Source organism: Camelina sativa, chromosome 9 (assembly GCF_000633955.1).
Source record: "Camelina sativa cultivar DH55 chromosome 9, Cs, whole genome shotgun sequence".
NCBI lineage: Eukaryota > Viridiplantae > Streptophyta > Magnoliopsida > Brassicales > Brassicaceae > Camelina > Camelina sativa.
In genome coordinates this window covers 34,713,817-34,725,964 of record NC_025693.1, presented here as the reverse complement: position 1 = coordinate 34,725,964, position 12,148 = coordinate 34,713,817, and the positions used below count along the sequence as shown (strand labels likewise).

The window sequence follows — 12,148 nt, the reverse complement described above, 5'->3', positions numbered from 1 at the left end:
CTTGTTTACTGCTTGCTGAGCAAAACAATGAGCAATTATAAATGAAAAAGTGCAATGAAGCTCACAAGGTTAACATTACAAAGAAAAAAAAAATCCTCAAGAGCCTAAAGAGCCTAATGAGACCAACTACGTCCACAGAGAAAGACACTACGGCCGCGGCCGTGGTGGCAGAGGACGTGGTGGTCGAGTAGGCCAGGCTAGCCGAGGAGGCCGCGGACATGTTGGTCCAGGTCGTGTGGACTTACCAAGGAAATAATTATGGTGGTCAAGGCCATAGAAACCGATTAGGCTTCGGCCTTGGTTGGTGTAGAGGCCGCGGGTTATCTAAACCCGCAACATAAGACCAAGTCCACTTGTAATAATAATTATGGTATAGAAAACCATTAGATAAAGACATGCAGAACTCCTAAAGCACCTTGTTGATCTCTACTAAGAGAATTTGAAATAAAGAAAATAAATCCAGAAATCTAACCTGGTTCATCTCGATGGTGAAGGAAATTTCAACCATGAGAATGATGACTAAATTGGATTATGAGATTTGTAATTGCCTAAAGAAAAATATTTAAACTCATGTGGTGTATTAACTTAGTTTCTATGCTTTGAATTTGATTGAATTACTATTTCCTTCATTATATATTTGCAAGTTTAAAACATAAAATTATTGTCCTATTTATAGAAATGGCCAAGGACATATAATAAAAGGTGCCAATGTTAGTACAATTGCGGGTATAGCAATTTTATGTGAAGGCTACGGCCAGGCTCACATTTTGTTGCCTAAGGGTACACATATTGAGATAAGTGATGCCTTATACTCACCCAGCTCTAAGAGAAACTTATTGAGCTTTAAAGATATAAGATCAAATGGTTATCATATTGAAACCAAGGGTGAAGGATCTAAAGAGTTCCTCTACATTACAGAAAATGTGAAAGGACAAAAGAAGATCCTAGAGACTATACCTGCACTAGCCTCTGGTTTATACCATGCTAAGATTAACATGATAGAAGCTAACTTGGCAAAGCAAAGAAAGAAAATGTTCAACGAATAATTCACTATGGCATGACCGGCTTGGCCGGCCGGGTTGGAACATGATGCGTAAACTAATTAAGAGTTCGAAAGGGCACATCCTCAAAGAAAGAAAAGTTTTCCCTAAAATCTCACTTGTGTAGCATGTGCACAAGGGAAACTTATTATAAGACCATCACAAGTAAAAGTCAGCAAAGAAATTTTCTGGAAAGGATACAAGGTGACATATGTGGGCCAATACACCCACCTAGTGGGATATTCCGATATTTCATGGTGATGATAGATGCATCAACCAGATGGTCCCACGTATGCTTGTTATCCACGAGAAACTTAGCATTTGCTAGGCTCTTAGCTCAAATCATTCGATTAAGAGCACATTTTCCGGACTTTCCACTTAAGACTTTACATCCCAAGCGTTTAATGATTTCTGTATGTCCATGGGGGTGAGTGTGGAACATCCCGTGGTACATGTTCATACACAAAACGGATTAGCTGAATCCTTCAGTAAACAAATACAATTAATAGCTCGACCATTGTTAATGCGTGAGAAGCTTTTAGTGTCGGCTTGGGGACACACGGTCTTACATGCAACAGAACTTATACGCATCAGGCCATCTAGTGAGAATATATATTCCCAACGGGTCATTAGCCAGACATATCCCATCTAAATCAATATTCGGGTGTGCCGTTTATATTGCATCCATTAAGATGGGATCTCAAAGGAAAATGGGAATATACGTTGATATGAGTCTCCCACTATTATAAAGTATCTTGAGCCAACCACATGTGATTTATTTGTGGCCAGATACGCGGATTGTAAGTTTACAGAATCTGAATTCCCTATGTAGGGTGGAGAGACTAACAAGCTGGTCAAGGAAAATATTATGGAATCAAACATCCTTAAATTGGCAAGATCCTCGGACTCTAGCATGTGATGCAGAGTTCCAAAGAATTATATATATGCGAAAGCTAGCTAATAAATTGCCAGATTCCATTTGACCCAAAGAGAGTAATAAAATCGTACATACCAGCTTGTAATGCACCAGTACGTATTGATGTTCACAAGGAAGACAATAAACAAGTTGCTACAGAAAAGTAAAAGAGGTGCATATCAGACCGAGGCTAAGGGAATTATAGAGAAGCCAGACATTGTCATAGAAACTCCTAAGGTACCAAAAATGAGGTTTGGGACGCTAAACCTCAAGGACCTAAAGGTATTGACAACAATGAGATCTCAATAAACTATATCATGTCTGGAATATAATGGAACTGCAAAGATGTCGACATTAAATGAAATATTATGCATACAAGGTAGCACTTGAGACAAATGAGGATCTAGAGCCCACGTCTATATTAGAGTGCACTCAAAGCAAAGAAGCTATTTACGTGGAGCTTAACTCTTACAAGAAGAGTAGTGTGTTTGGTCCGACCTTAAGGATAACACCTGAATTTAAAGCCAGTTGGACACAAATGGGTCTTTGTACGAAAGAGAAATGAGAGTAATGAAATCGTGAGATATAAACACGGCTTGTAGCACAAGGACTCTCTCAAAGACCTGGCAAAGATTATGAGGAGACATACTCCCTTGTGATGGATGCAACGACTTTTAGATATCTAATAAGTCAGGCTGTAATTTGTGGTTAATGGATGTTAAAACCACATACTTATATGGTCTACTGGAAAATAAAAGATTACCAGAGGATATAGAGCTCAATTATAAGAGTGGTTCTCGAGAAAATACTGCATAAGGCTAGACAAATCCCTTACTGGACTGAAACAAAATGGGTGTATATGGTACAATAGATTCAGTAAGTACCAAGCCAAAGAGGACTATAAAATGATCCCATCAGTCCATGTATTTATAAAGAAGTTTGCAAACAAAGGATTTGTAATCATAACAGTATATGCGGATAATTTGAATATCCTAAGAACCTCTGGGAAATCACCCAAACAGTAGAATATCTCAAGAGAGAATTCAAAAATGAAAGACCTAGGCAAGAAGAAGAAGAAAAAATTTCTGTTTGGGATTACAACTTGAGTACATTGATGATGAAAACCTTGTGCATCAAATGGCATATACAGAAAAGGTACTCAAGAGTTTTAATATGGAGCAAGCTCACTCATTGACTAGCCCAATGGTTGTGAGAAGTGTAGAAGTGGATAAAAGATCCATTTGCTCCTAAGAAGGACAATAAAGAAGTTATTGGTCCTAATATGCCATACCTCAGTGCTATAGGAGTGTTAACATTCTTGGCTAGCCGCACTAGACCAAAGATAAGTTTGCCGTGAACCTCCAAGCAAGAATTAGTTCTTGATAGACCCAAAGGCACTGGAGTGAAATTGAGTATTAATTACGTTACCTACAAGGAACATTTAAATTTGGGTTTATATTATACTAACTATAACAAAGAGTGTTTTAGTTGGTTTTGCTGATGCAGGTTATAACGAAGAAAGTTTAGTGTGCTAACAGTACTATATGAGGACGAATCAGCAACCATACTCTATGAAGACAATACAGCCTGCATCGCACAACTCAAAGAAGGTTACATCAAGGGAGATCGGACGAAGCACATCCTGCCGAAGTTCTTCTACACAAGGCCGGAGAAGTTCAAGTGGTGCAAGTTCAATCATGTGACAACTCAGCCGATCTCTTCACCAAATCTCTACCGACTACAACATTCAAGAAGCTCACGCACCAGATTGGAATGCGGAGACTTAAGGACTTAGAGTGATGTTTGGAACAGGGGGAGCAATGTGTGCTGTACTCTTTTTCCTTCACCAAGGTTTTGTCCCAATGGGTTTTCCTGGTAAGGTTTTAATGAGGCAGCATCCCCTAAGCACATTGCAGCGATCCCGTCCAAGCATAGGCACGGTCATCTCGTCCAAGGGAGAGTGTTGTAAAACACTTAGTGGACTCTATCTGACCGGCCCGTCTATTAGCCTAGTAGATTACGGCCCATTGTACTAAGGCCCATTCGGCCATGTCCTTAGTTATGTCGGTTTGAACTTAGTCTCTTATGGGACTCTATATATATGTTGTAACCTCGAGTTTGATCAATAATAAGACAAGAGATTTCGTCCCTAAATCCTCTAGTTTATAACACTCGTTATTTTTTTGAAGTTATTTGTATTTTCACTCGCATAGTCGCATTGTTATCATTTCATCACACCAAAACTCTTATATGTATGGCTTTTTCTAATTAAAATTTTATAAATTAAAACATAATGAATAGCTAATTACTTTTGAAAAGAAAATTATGAAAATGGGAAATTTTTTAAGATATAATTTGTTGTGAAATTTGTCTTTTCTATATATATTGTAGAATGGATATTTTTGATGGGTACGTTATACGTTATACATGTTAAATATCATGCTTCATCCAGTTTAAAAAGTTTTTATTTTTTTGGCGGATTTTATCCGGTTTGATAGTTCACAGGACAAGACGGGTTTTTTGTTCCAAAATAGACATATCACATTTTTTTTACTATTTTTTTTAACGTGTTTTTACTGATAAAAAAATGATAATTCTTAGTCTAAACCAAATTAAAACAAATCGAATACTTAACTCTTAGTCTAAGCCAAATTAAAACAAATCGAATACTTAGCTGGTACAAGAAAACGAACCTACCAACAACTCAAAAAGTGAATTGAAAATAACAACTGCTAACTGAAGAAAGGAAAGATTTGAAAAAGGCATGGTTCACCGCAGCTCCATCTCCGCAACAAGTATTGAATCTGTTTTCTAATTGATTTACTTTTAAAGTTTTTTTTTGCTTGTAATGTTTTTGTTGATAGTTATCACCACAAAAATACTGAACTTTGTACGTATATGTTTAATCAATCAATTACATATTTAAACCAAAATTAGAATAACTAAACAGTAGAGCAAATTGATATTTCTCACAATGTGCCATCTCGATTTGTGATATATTTATGCCTGTTTCTTCCTACCTAAGAATTGCATTATTTCACATCCTATATGTTCGAGGATCCTATATGTGAAAAATGATGCAATTTTTACTGACCTTTTTAATTATAGTATAGGAAAATTCGAAAAACAGAGACTACAGTAAGTAGATAGATAAAGTTGGGTCATATATTCTCATTATTCTTAATCTTCATAAAGTTGGTTTTTTCTACTCCTCTGCCATTTGGTTTTATGATAAAGTTGTTTTTCGCCTTAATATTATGTCATTTGATTCTACAGTATATTTAAGGCACTGATCGAAAACATTAGCTTTTAGATGAGCAAGTACCCCTCGACCTCGAGCCACTAGACTTTATAGGCCTTGCCACTATCTTTTATTCTCTCTTTATTTTCACAGATTCATTCGACTTTCAATAGCGAAAATGCTACTTTCACGTTGAAGGACAAGAGCAGGGCTTAATACGCATATACACAAAGACCACAAGATATGAGTGAAAGAAAGATTTGGCAATAATACCTGAAAAAATGCTCATACCAGAGTAACAGGTAACAGGTCGCTGGAAACAAAAGAATATTACAGATGCTGCGCAGAGAGAACAGGATTCTTAGTCATGTTTCTTGCTTCCAAACAATTTCTCACACACATCGGATTTCTGCTTGCATACGAACGATTTTAAACTCAACAACATTGAGTCGATCTCTTGTTCCTTCTTTTCGTACACGACAAAAGCAATGAAGGCAATGGGAAGTCCTGAGCAGAACCACAACAACAACAAAAAAAACTAGTTAGTGTTGATGAATTATAATTCATACGTAAGGGAAAACAATAGTTTTGACATGTCGTAAAACTAGACAGAGAGAAAGAGTACCTATAACAAATATGCTTTGAAGAGAAATAGCTCCAGCGAAACTCAATGCTAACAAAACGAAGACCACCTATGACATTAGAAACACCAAACCAGTGTTACAGTATGACTAACAAGGATGAGTTTTGCGACTGATTATTGTCCTCATTTCTGCTTCAGGTTGGTATCGAGAATTCCTTAGACTGGGAGATAACGAGTTCTAAGGGTAAATACCTTGAAAAATAAGCTCCAATCATTCCCCTGGCAAAGAGATCTTAAACCTTTTACAGTGGTGTTCCATGACGCGATCACTGACAACGAGAGGTCACGTGATGAGTCTTTCGAGAGGTGAAACTGTGATGCAGGAATCTTTTCAACTGTATAACCAAATCTGCAAAATAAGCATCTATATTCAGTTGTTCATAAACTATTTAGACAGCAAATGCTTATTTTATTTGTTCCTGATTGAAATGCACAAGACACAGTGTTTCAAGAATGCTTGGCATGCATCTTTCCTTTCTACTGGGATTCACATGAACATGATGATAAAATTATGTGTTATGGAAACTAAAGATATTATAGTGAACATTATACCTTCTAGTTTTCCATTATCAAAGAACTAGGTTAAGGTAGTTCATACTGCACGTACAATGAAACTTTATCAAAAGTTGGCATTTCAGGAATCTTACATTTTCTCTGGAAGAATGCCATGGAGGAACAAAAATACTGATGCTACCAGTAGAGCCTTTGAAAGAGCAGTCACGACGGTAGACCCAGTTGCAACAAAGTTATAATATATACTAATTAGAATGAATATGGCAGTGAGAGTTTGCTTTAAGTCCTTCCAGAGAAGTGTATCAGCAACTGCAAATCATGTTGTAACAAATGAATCAAGACCACGGTAGATTTTTCAAAATCTGAAAATATATATCTTAGTTATACCAACACCCTAAGCATCTTCACAATAATATGGTAGCTAGCAACTTAAACACCATCATTTTCAGGAGAGCCGTGCAGATGTTGAAGTTGTCCCAAGATTTTAAAATAGAAGGAAAATTTCCAGTAATTCATTTTAAAATGAAACACTGTCGGTCTTATCAAGTGAGAGACAATCAGCTGAGAGGACAAGCATGCTAAATGAATGGCCATACCCTTTCCACGTCCAAGGATCCTAGAAGCCTTGGATGGACCTTCTCTTTTAGATTGACTTGCAGCTGTCAGGTGAGAGAATGAGTCTATTGTCCTCCGTATACCTTCCTGCAGGACCATCAAGGCATGCATTAAACAAAAATGATAAGGCTTCATATATAGCCATGCATCCAGACCCAGTAGCCAGTAGGTATGAAATAGAGATGCAAAATACATTTCTGTTTCAAATCAAATAATGTATAACCTGAAGTGGCACCACAGGAGCATAGCCTAGCCGGTCCTTTGCTTTCGTAGAATCAAACGTTCTGCTGCACGAGAGCAGCCGAACTCTTGAAGGTGTTAGTTGTGGTACTTTCATTCCATATGATCCCAACAATTTATATGTCAGTTCAACCAGATGCGCAATCGGCATCATGACAAACGCAGGGATCTTTATGCTTGGCCTGCAAAATATAATAATTTAGGAAGAACAGTAGACGGTATAGCTTTTGTACAGTGCATTTTTTCCTATATAAGTAAGCCGTCAAAAGCGTTTAAAAGATCAGAAACCTATTATCCCAAAGAAAATGGTTTACATGAAATCAGAAAAACTTATCAGGCACAAAAGTGTAAGCAGAAAACATTGGATATACCCAATTATTTTGAACTGTTTCATTTGAAAGTCAGAAATATATCAAGATCAAGATCAAGACACTAGACACTGTTTTATTGAAGGTCAGAAAAAAAATCGAGATCAGCTGTTTTACTTCGCTCGAACTGAAATAGCATTTCCGTAAAATATTGCTTTCTGATAATCTTTATATACGTTAATTTTCTTCATCAAATGTTACTCTCTCATAAAGCAGAGTTAATTAGATACTACTTCCACCAGAAGGTCAAGTCAAACTCAACTCAATTACCATGCCAGAACATATATAAAATGAAAGTGAGATATTACTGCCCTTCATTGTGTATGGAAAGATCTTCCAATTATAAATAATGTGTCAGCTCAAGAAAGGGAAAAAAATTATTACCTCTCGTAGCCAAGTCCTTCAAGAAGCTGTGACATAAATTCCCAAAATTTAATTGGCTCCATGTTGGTGATGAAATATGCCTGTAAATCCACTATATGTCAGGTCAGCATACAACTCCGAAAACATTATAAATATATTACCATCTGACTATACGCCTTAACTAAATTTCTAGTCAAAGGATTTGATTTTAATTTAATACAACAAGGGAAAATGTAGATCATCTTCTTTGAAGAAGTTGGCAAACAGCTCAAACGGATCTCTCAGCTAAACACAACAGAACAGAAAAATAATCTCAAACAAAAAACCAGCAAGGCTCTCTGAAAGTTCACATGATATTAGAGTGAACACAGTTTCTGCCTCAGTTTTTATGGTATGTCTAAAACATTTCTGATTCTTTAAGCATGCCTAAACAGCATACATGAAAATGTCTTCCTTAGTTTATTCCGGTTCACCAAATGACGACATTCGTTTTAAACATTTAGAGCTAAGAAACTATAGCTACCAAAAATGAAATGAGATACAACTGAGACCAAACTCCACCTTAGAAAACTACAGCATGTAATCAACTGAAAAAGTACCTGTCCTGCAGCTTTTGTAGAAACATCTCCTCCTGAAGCTAGAGCACGCTCAGCACAAACATGGGCATGAGCAACATTCTCAACGTAAGTGAAATCATAGAGATTATTCCCATCACCAATAATAAACTGAACATTAAAGAACAAGAAAACAGTCGTATCAAATATAAAATTTATGAAAGATTTTATGTCAAAGAAGAAATTAAAGCAAACAATGCATCTTAACCTATAAAATTCATTTAGAGAGATCCCTAACCATAAAAAAGCCCCTCTTAACTAGCCGCACACCATTTCTAAGAGAGATAACTCCAATGCACATGAAGAAACCTAAAAAAATAATGCCAGATAGAGACCAAATAAATTCCTTCTTTGCAAAGTGGTATCTCTTAAATAGGAAAGAACAGCGCACTGCGCAACCAGGAACCCTCCCTTAAATCATATATTAAGTACTCATATGAATGTTGCTTTCCCAATCATCCTTTGTATCTCGTGTAAGGCTACTTTTAGGACCATTGCATCTATGCCACCTAGTTTAAGTTTCCAAAGAAAACCCCACATCTTAGTACTGTCTCGACTCCCGACATATAGAAAGTTCAGTCCTCTAGATTTGTAGCTTAAAGCTTCATAACAAACTTTGCGAAGTCAAAACCCAAAATTCTGCGTACAAAAAACATAAATTATTCTCTCTCCGCTCTACTATAACCGAAAGATTTTACAGTTATTGCCTTTATGGTATTTTTATTTTATTTTATGAATCAATCTATGTTTTCCAGAGAGTCAATTATCCAACTTATGAAAAAACTTCATAGTACATAGCTATCTACAATATGTCTAGCAAAGAATAATATGTCAACAGAGGGCAGCTGCCTTCTTGCGAATAACAAAAGCATTGAGTGAAGAGAGGAGAGGAAAGGTAAAAAAGAAGATAGAGGGGAAAATCAAAAGACAAAGAAAACCATGCCAACCTTAGATTTCCCAGCCCTAGCAGCAGCAACAAGTGAGGGAACCAATAATCTATCACCGGGACCAAAAATACTGCTTGGACGTATGCAACAAGTGAGTAGTCCATTTCTGCCATTCGCCTTCATGATCAATTCTTCTCCTTCAGCTTTAGTTGCCGAATATGAGTCATTGTGCTGAATAGATAAAGAATATATGAGTAACCAAACTCGAAAAGAAGCATAGAATCATTTAGAATATCCAGTGAAAATTACCACAACAGAAAGATAAAACATCAAGGTCAAGGGCACCAGTAGAAGACAACTTAAAACACATGCAAATAAGTTTAATTGAATACCTTGGATGGGTAAGCCATTGATTCACTACCATTCAAAATACCATGAACACCATCAAACACAACACTAGGAGAGCTAGTGTAAATAAGCCTCTTTACTCCAACATCAACACAAGCATCAATTACATTTTGTGTCCCTGTAGATTAAAAACCCCCAAAACAATGCAACATAATAAACACAAGAGCATTTGACAGAGAGACAAAAACAAAAAAGTGGAAGATTGAAGTTTCTATTAAACCTTGAACATTCACCGAGTACTGAAGCTGGTGATTGTTGAGAGAAGAATCTGGAGCTGCCATGTGAAACACCACCTCAGCTCCCTGAAAAGCTAATGGGAACAAACAGGTAATTACAAAAACAATGCATAGATCTCAAACTCGAATAATACTGAAAACAATCCATGATTTGAGATGAAGAAGAACCTTTGACGACTTGAGATATATCTCGAAGATCAGCGGAGATATACTGAACACGACCAGATCTCAAACCTTCGTCGAGAACTCCGTGATCTTCCTGAGGATCAAGCATTATCGCCGGAGCCAAATCAGCGATACGGACGCTGAACATCTCGTAGCGTACGAGCATTTCAACGAGATGCCTCGCCGCGAATCCTCTACCACCGGTGACAACGCACCATCGCTCCACGTCAGTAGCTGCTGCCGGCGCCATGTCTTCTTCACACGGAAATAGCAATCAGTGTGGGTTACTCAGCTTTGAATTGATTAGCAAAAATGGCGGAATCAGAGAAGTATTACCTTTGAGAGAGAAAGAGAGAGAGAGAGCTTGAAAGAGACTCTCTCAGGAGAACACTGCTTTGGTGTGTGATGGATGATGCGTCCCCACACCTTCTCCTTCAAATCTATTTTTCACTATTTTATTATTATTTTTATTATTGGTTTAATTTTAAATCCATACTCCCTCTATTTTTCATTAATAATAATTCAACTTTTTAAAAATATGGTTTTTTCAGTTTTCTATACATTTTTATTAGTTTTATTTATGGTAAATTATAATTTAAAAAAAAAATGAATACTATTGGTTTAGAATTACAGAAAATGATAAATCACAAAAACATGTGTAGTTATAATTAATTTTTAATATGCTTTTGTAATATGTATGGAAAGCCTAAGAATTAGATTAATAAAAAATGAGGTGGGCTATGCGCTGCATGATAGGTCAAGATCTCTTAGATGTGGCATTCTATACAGACTGTTCAGATTTAGTGAAGATGGTGTCTTCTCCCTCCGACTGGCCAGCCTACTCAGCATATCTGGAAGACATCAAGTGGACATGGAAGAATTCTCGACATTCTCTTTTGACTTTGATTCCTATGAAGGACAATGTGCTTGCGGATCGTCTAGCGCGACAAGTTTGTATCCAACCGTATGTTATTACTTTTGTAAATGACTATCCTCCCGATTGGTTTTCATGGGCTAATCTTTTTCATTGTTGTCAAAAAAAAAAAAAGGAAGAGGTGGATGTGATTTTGTGATTTAATTTAGGTTAATGTTTTGAGTTTAGTTAATCAAAAACCCTTTAAATCTGACGGCTGAAAGATTAAGATTAATTTTTCAAAATGGTTAGATTAGTAATCTCGTTTAAGACATTGAAATAAGTTAAAACATTCGATTAATTACTGTTATAATTGGTAATAAGCGGTTAAACCTTCGAATCTAAATAAGGACCAAACAAAATATACACCAAGGATAAATAGAAAAATAAACAAAAACTACAAACCACGAAAACAAACAGATCATAAAGCGATTAACCTCAAGTTTACCACGAAGGGCCACAGTTTACAACATCTTTATTTTATGGGTTGACTCTGGTCATAAATGTGTTGTAATAAAGTCAACGGAAGTTAGAACCTTGACTCGCTGATTAAGGTTTGGATATGTACTTTTCATCTTTAAAGGGTTAATTTCATTAGAATACGGTTGAGGACAAAGGTATAATGTATTTTTGATACACAAAGCCGGTTAGATAATCTTATCTTCAATTGTAAGTAAGAAAAACTATTGAGTTTGGTGTTGTATCTTAAAGATTGGTTCGATAATCTTCTCTGATATTTGCAACAAACTAACCGGAGATTTAGTCTATTCGTTCCTCACCTGATCATCTTCTCTTGCACTATATATATATAGACCCCAGCTTCTTCTTGGAACGAACTCAAGCATGCACGTACGTGTTTCCACCTTATTTTGGTAAAGTTTATTCACTGTGTCATTGTATTTGGGCTTATGACCCACGAAATACATCGTCCGAAAAGACCTAACTGATCTAAAATTATAATTTTATTACCAAAAAAAAAAAAAAAA

The 12,148-nt window shown here is 36.4% G+C and overlaps 1 protein-coding gene across 2 annotated transcripts; it reads right to left on the bottom strand.

Annotated features, from left to right (window-relative positions):
* LOC104714089 (3beta-hydroxysteroid-dehydrogenase/decarboxylase-like) lies at positions 5,442-10,679 on the bottom strand. 2 transcript variants are annotated; one of them, XM_010431344.1, is made up of 13 exons: positions 10,586-10,679; positions 10,253-10,501; positions 10,069-10,158; positions 9,833-9,966; positions 9,501-9,671; positions 8,539-8,664; positions 7,961-8,040; positions 7,192-7,390; positions 6,950-7,055; positions 6,488-6,662; positions 6,033-6,189; positions 5,823-5,889; positions 5,442-5,704 (listed from the first exon to the last, which is right to left on the bottom strand). In XM_010431344.1, the coding sequence occupies exons 2-13, from the start codon at positions 10,497-10,499 to the stop codon at positions 5,559-5,561; spliced, it is 1,698 nt and encodes a 565-aa protein (XP_010429646.1). In that variant the 5' UTR covers positions 10,500-10,501; positions 10,586-10,679; the 3' UTR covers positions 5,442-5,558. The 2 variants fall into 2 exon arrangements, with proteins under 2 accessions (XP_010429646.1, XP_019085264.1); XM_019229719.1 differs by having other exon boundaries at positions 10,253-10,504; positions 10,586-10,637.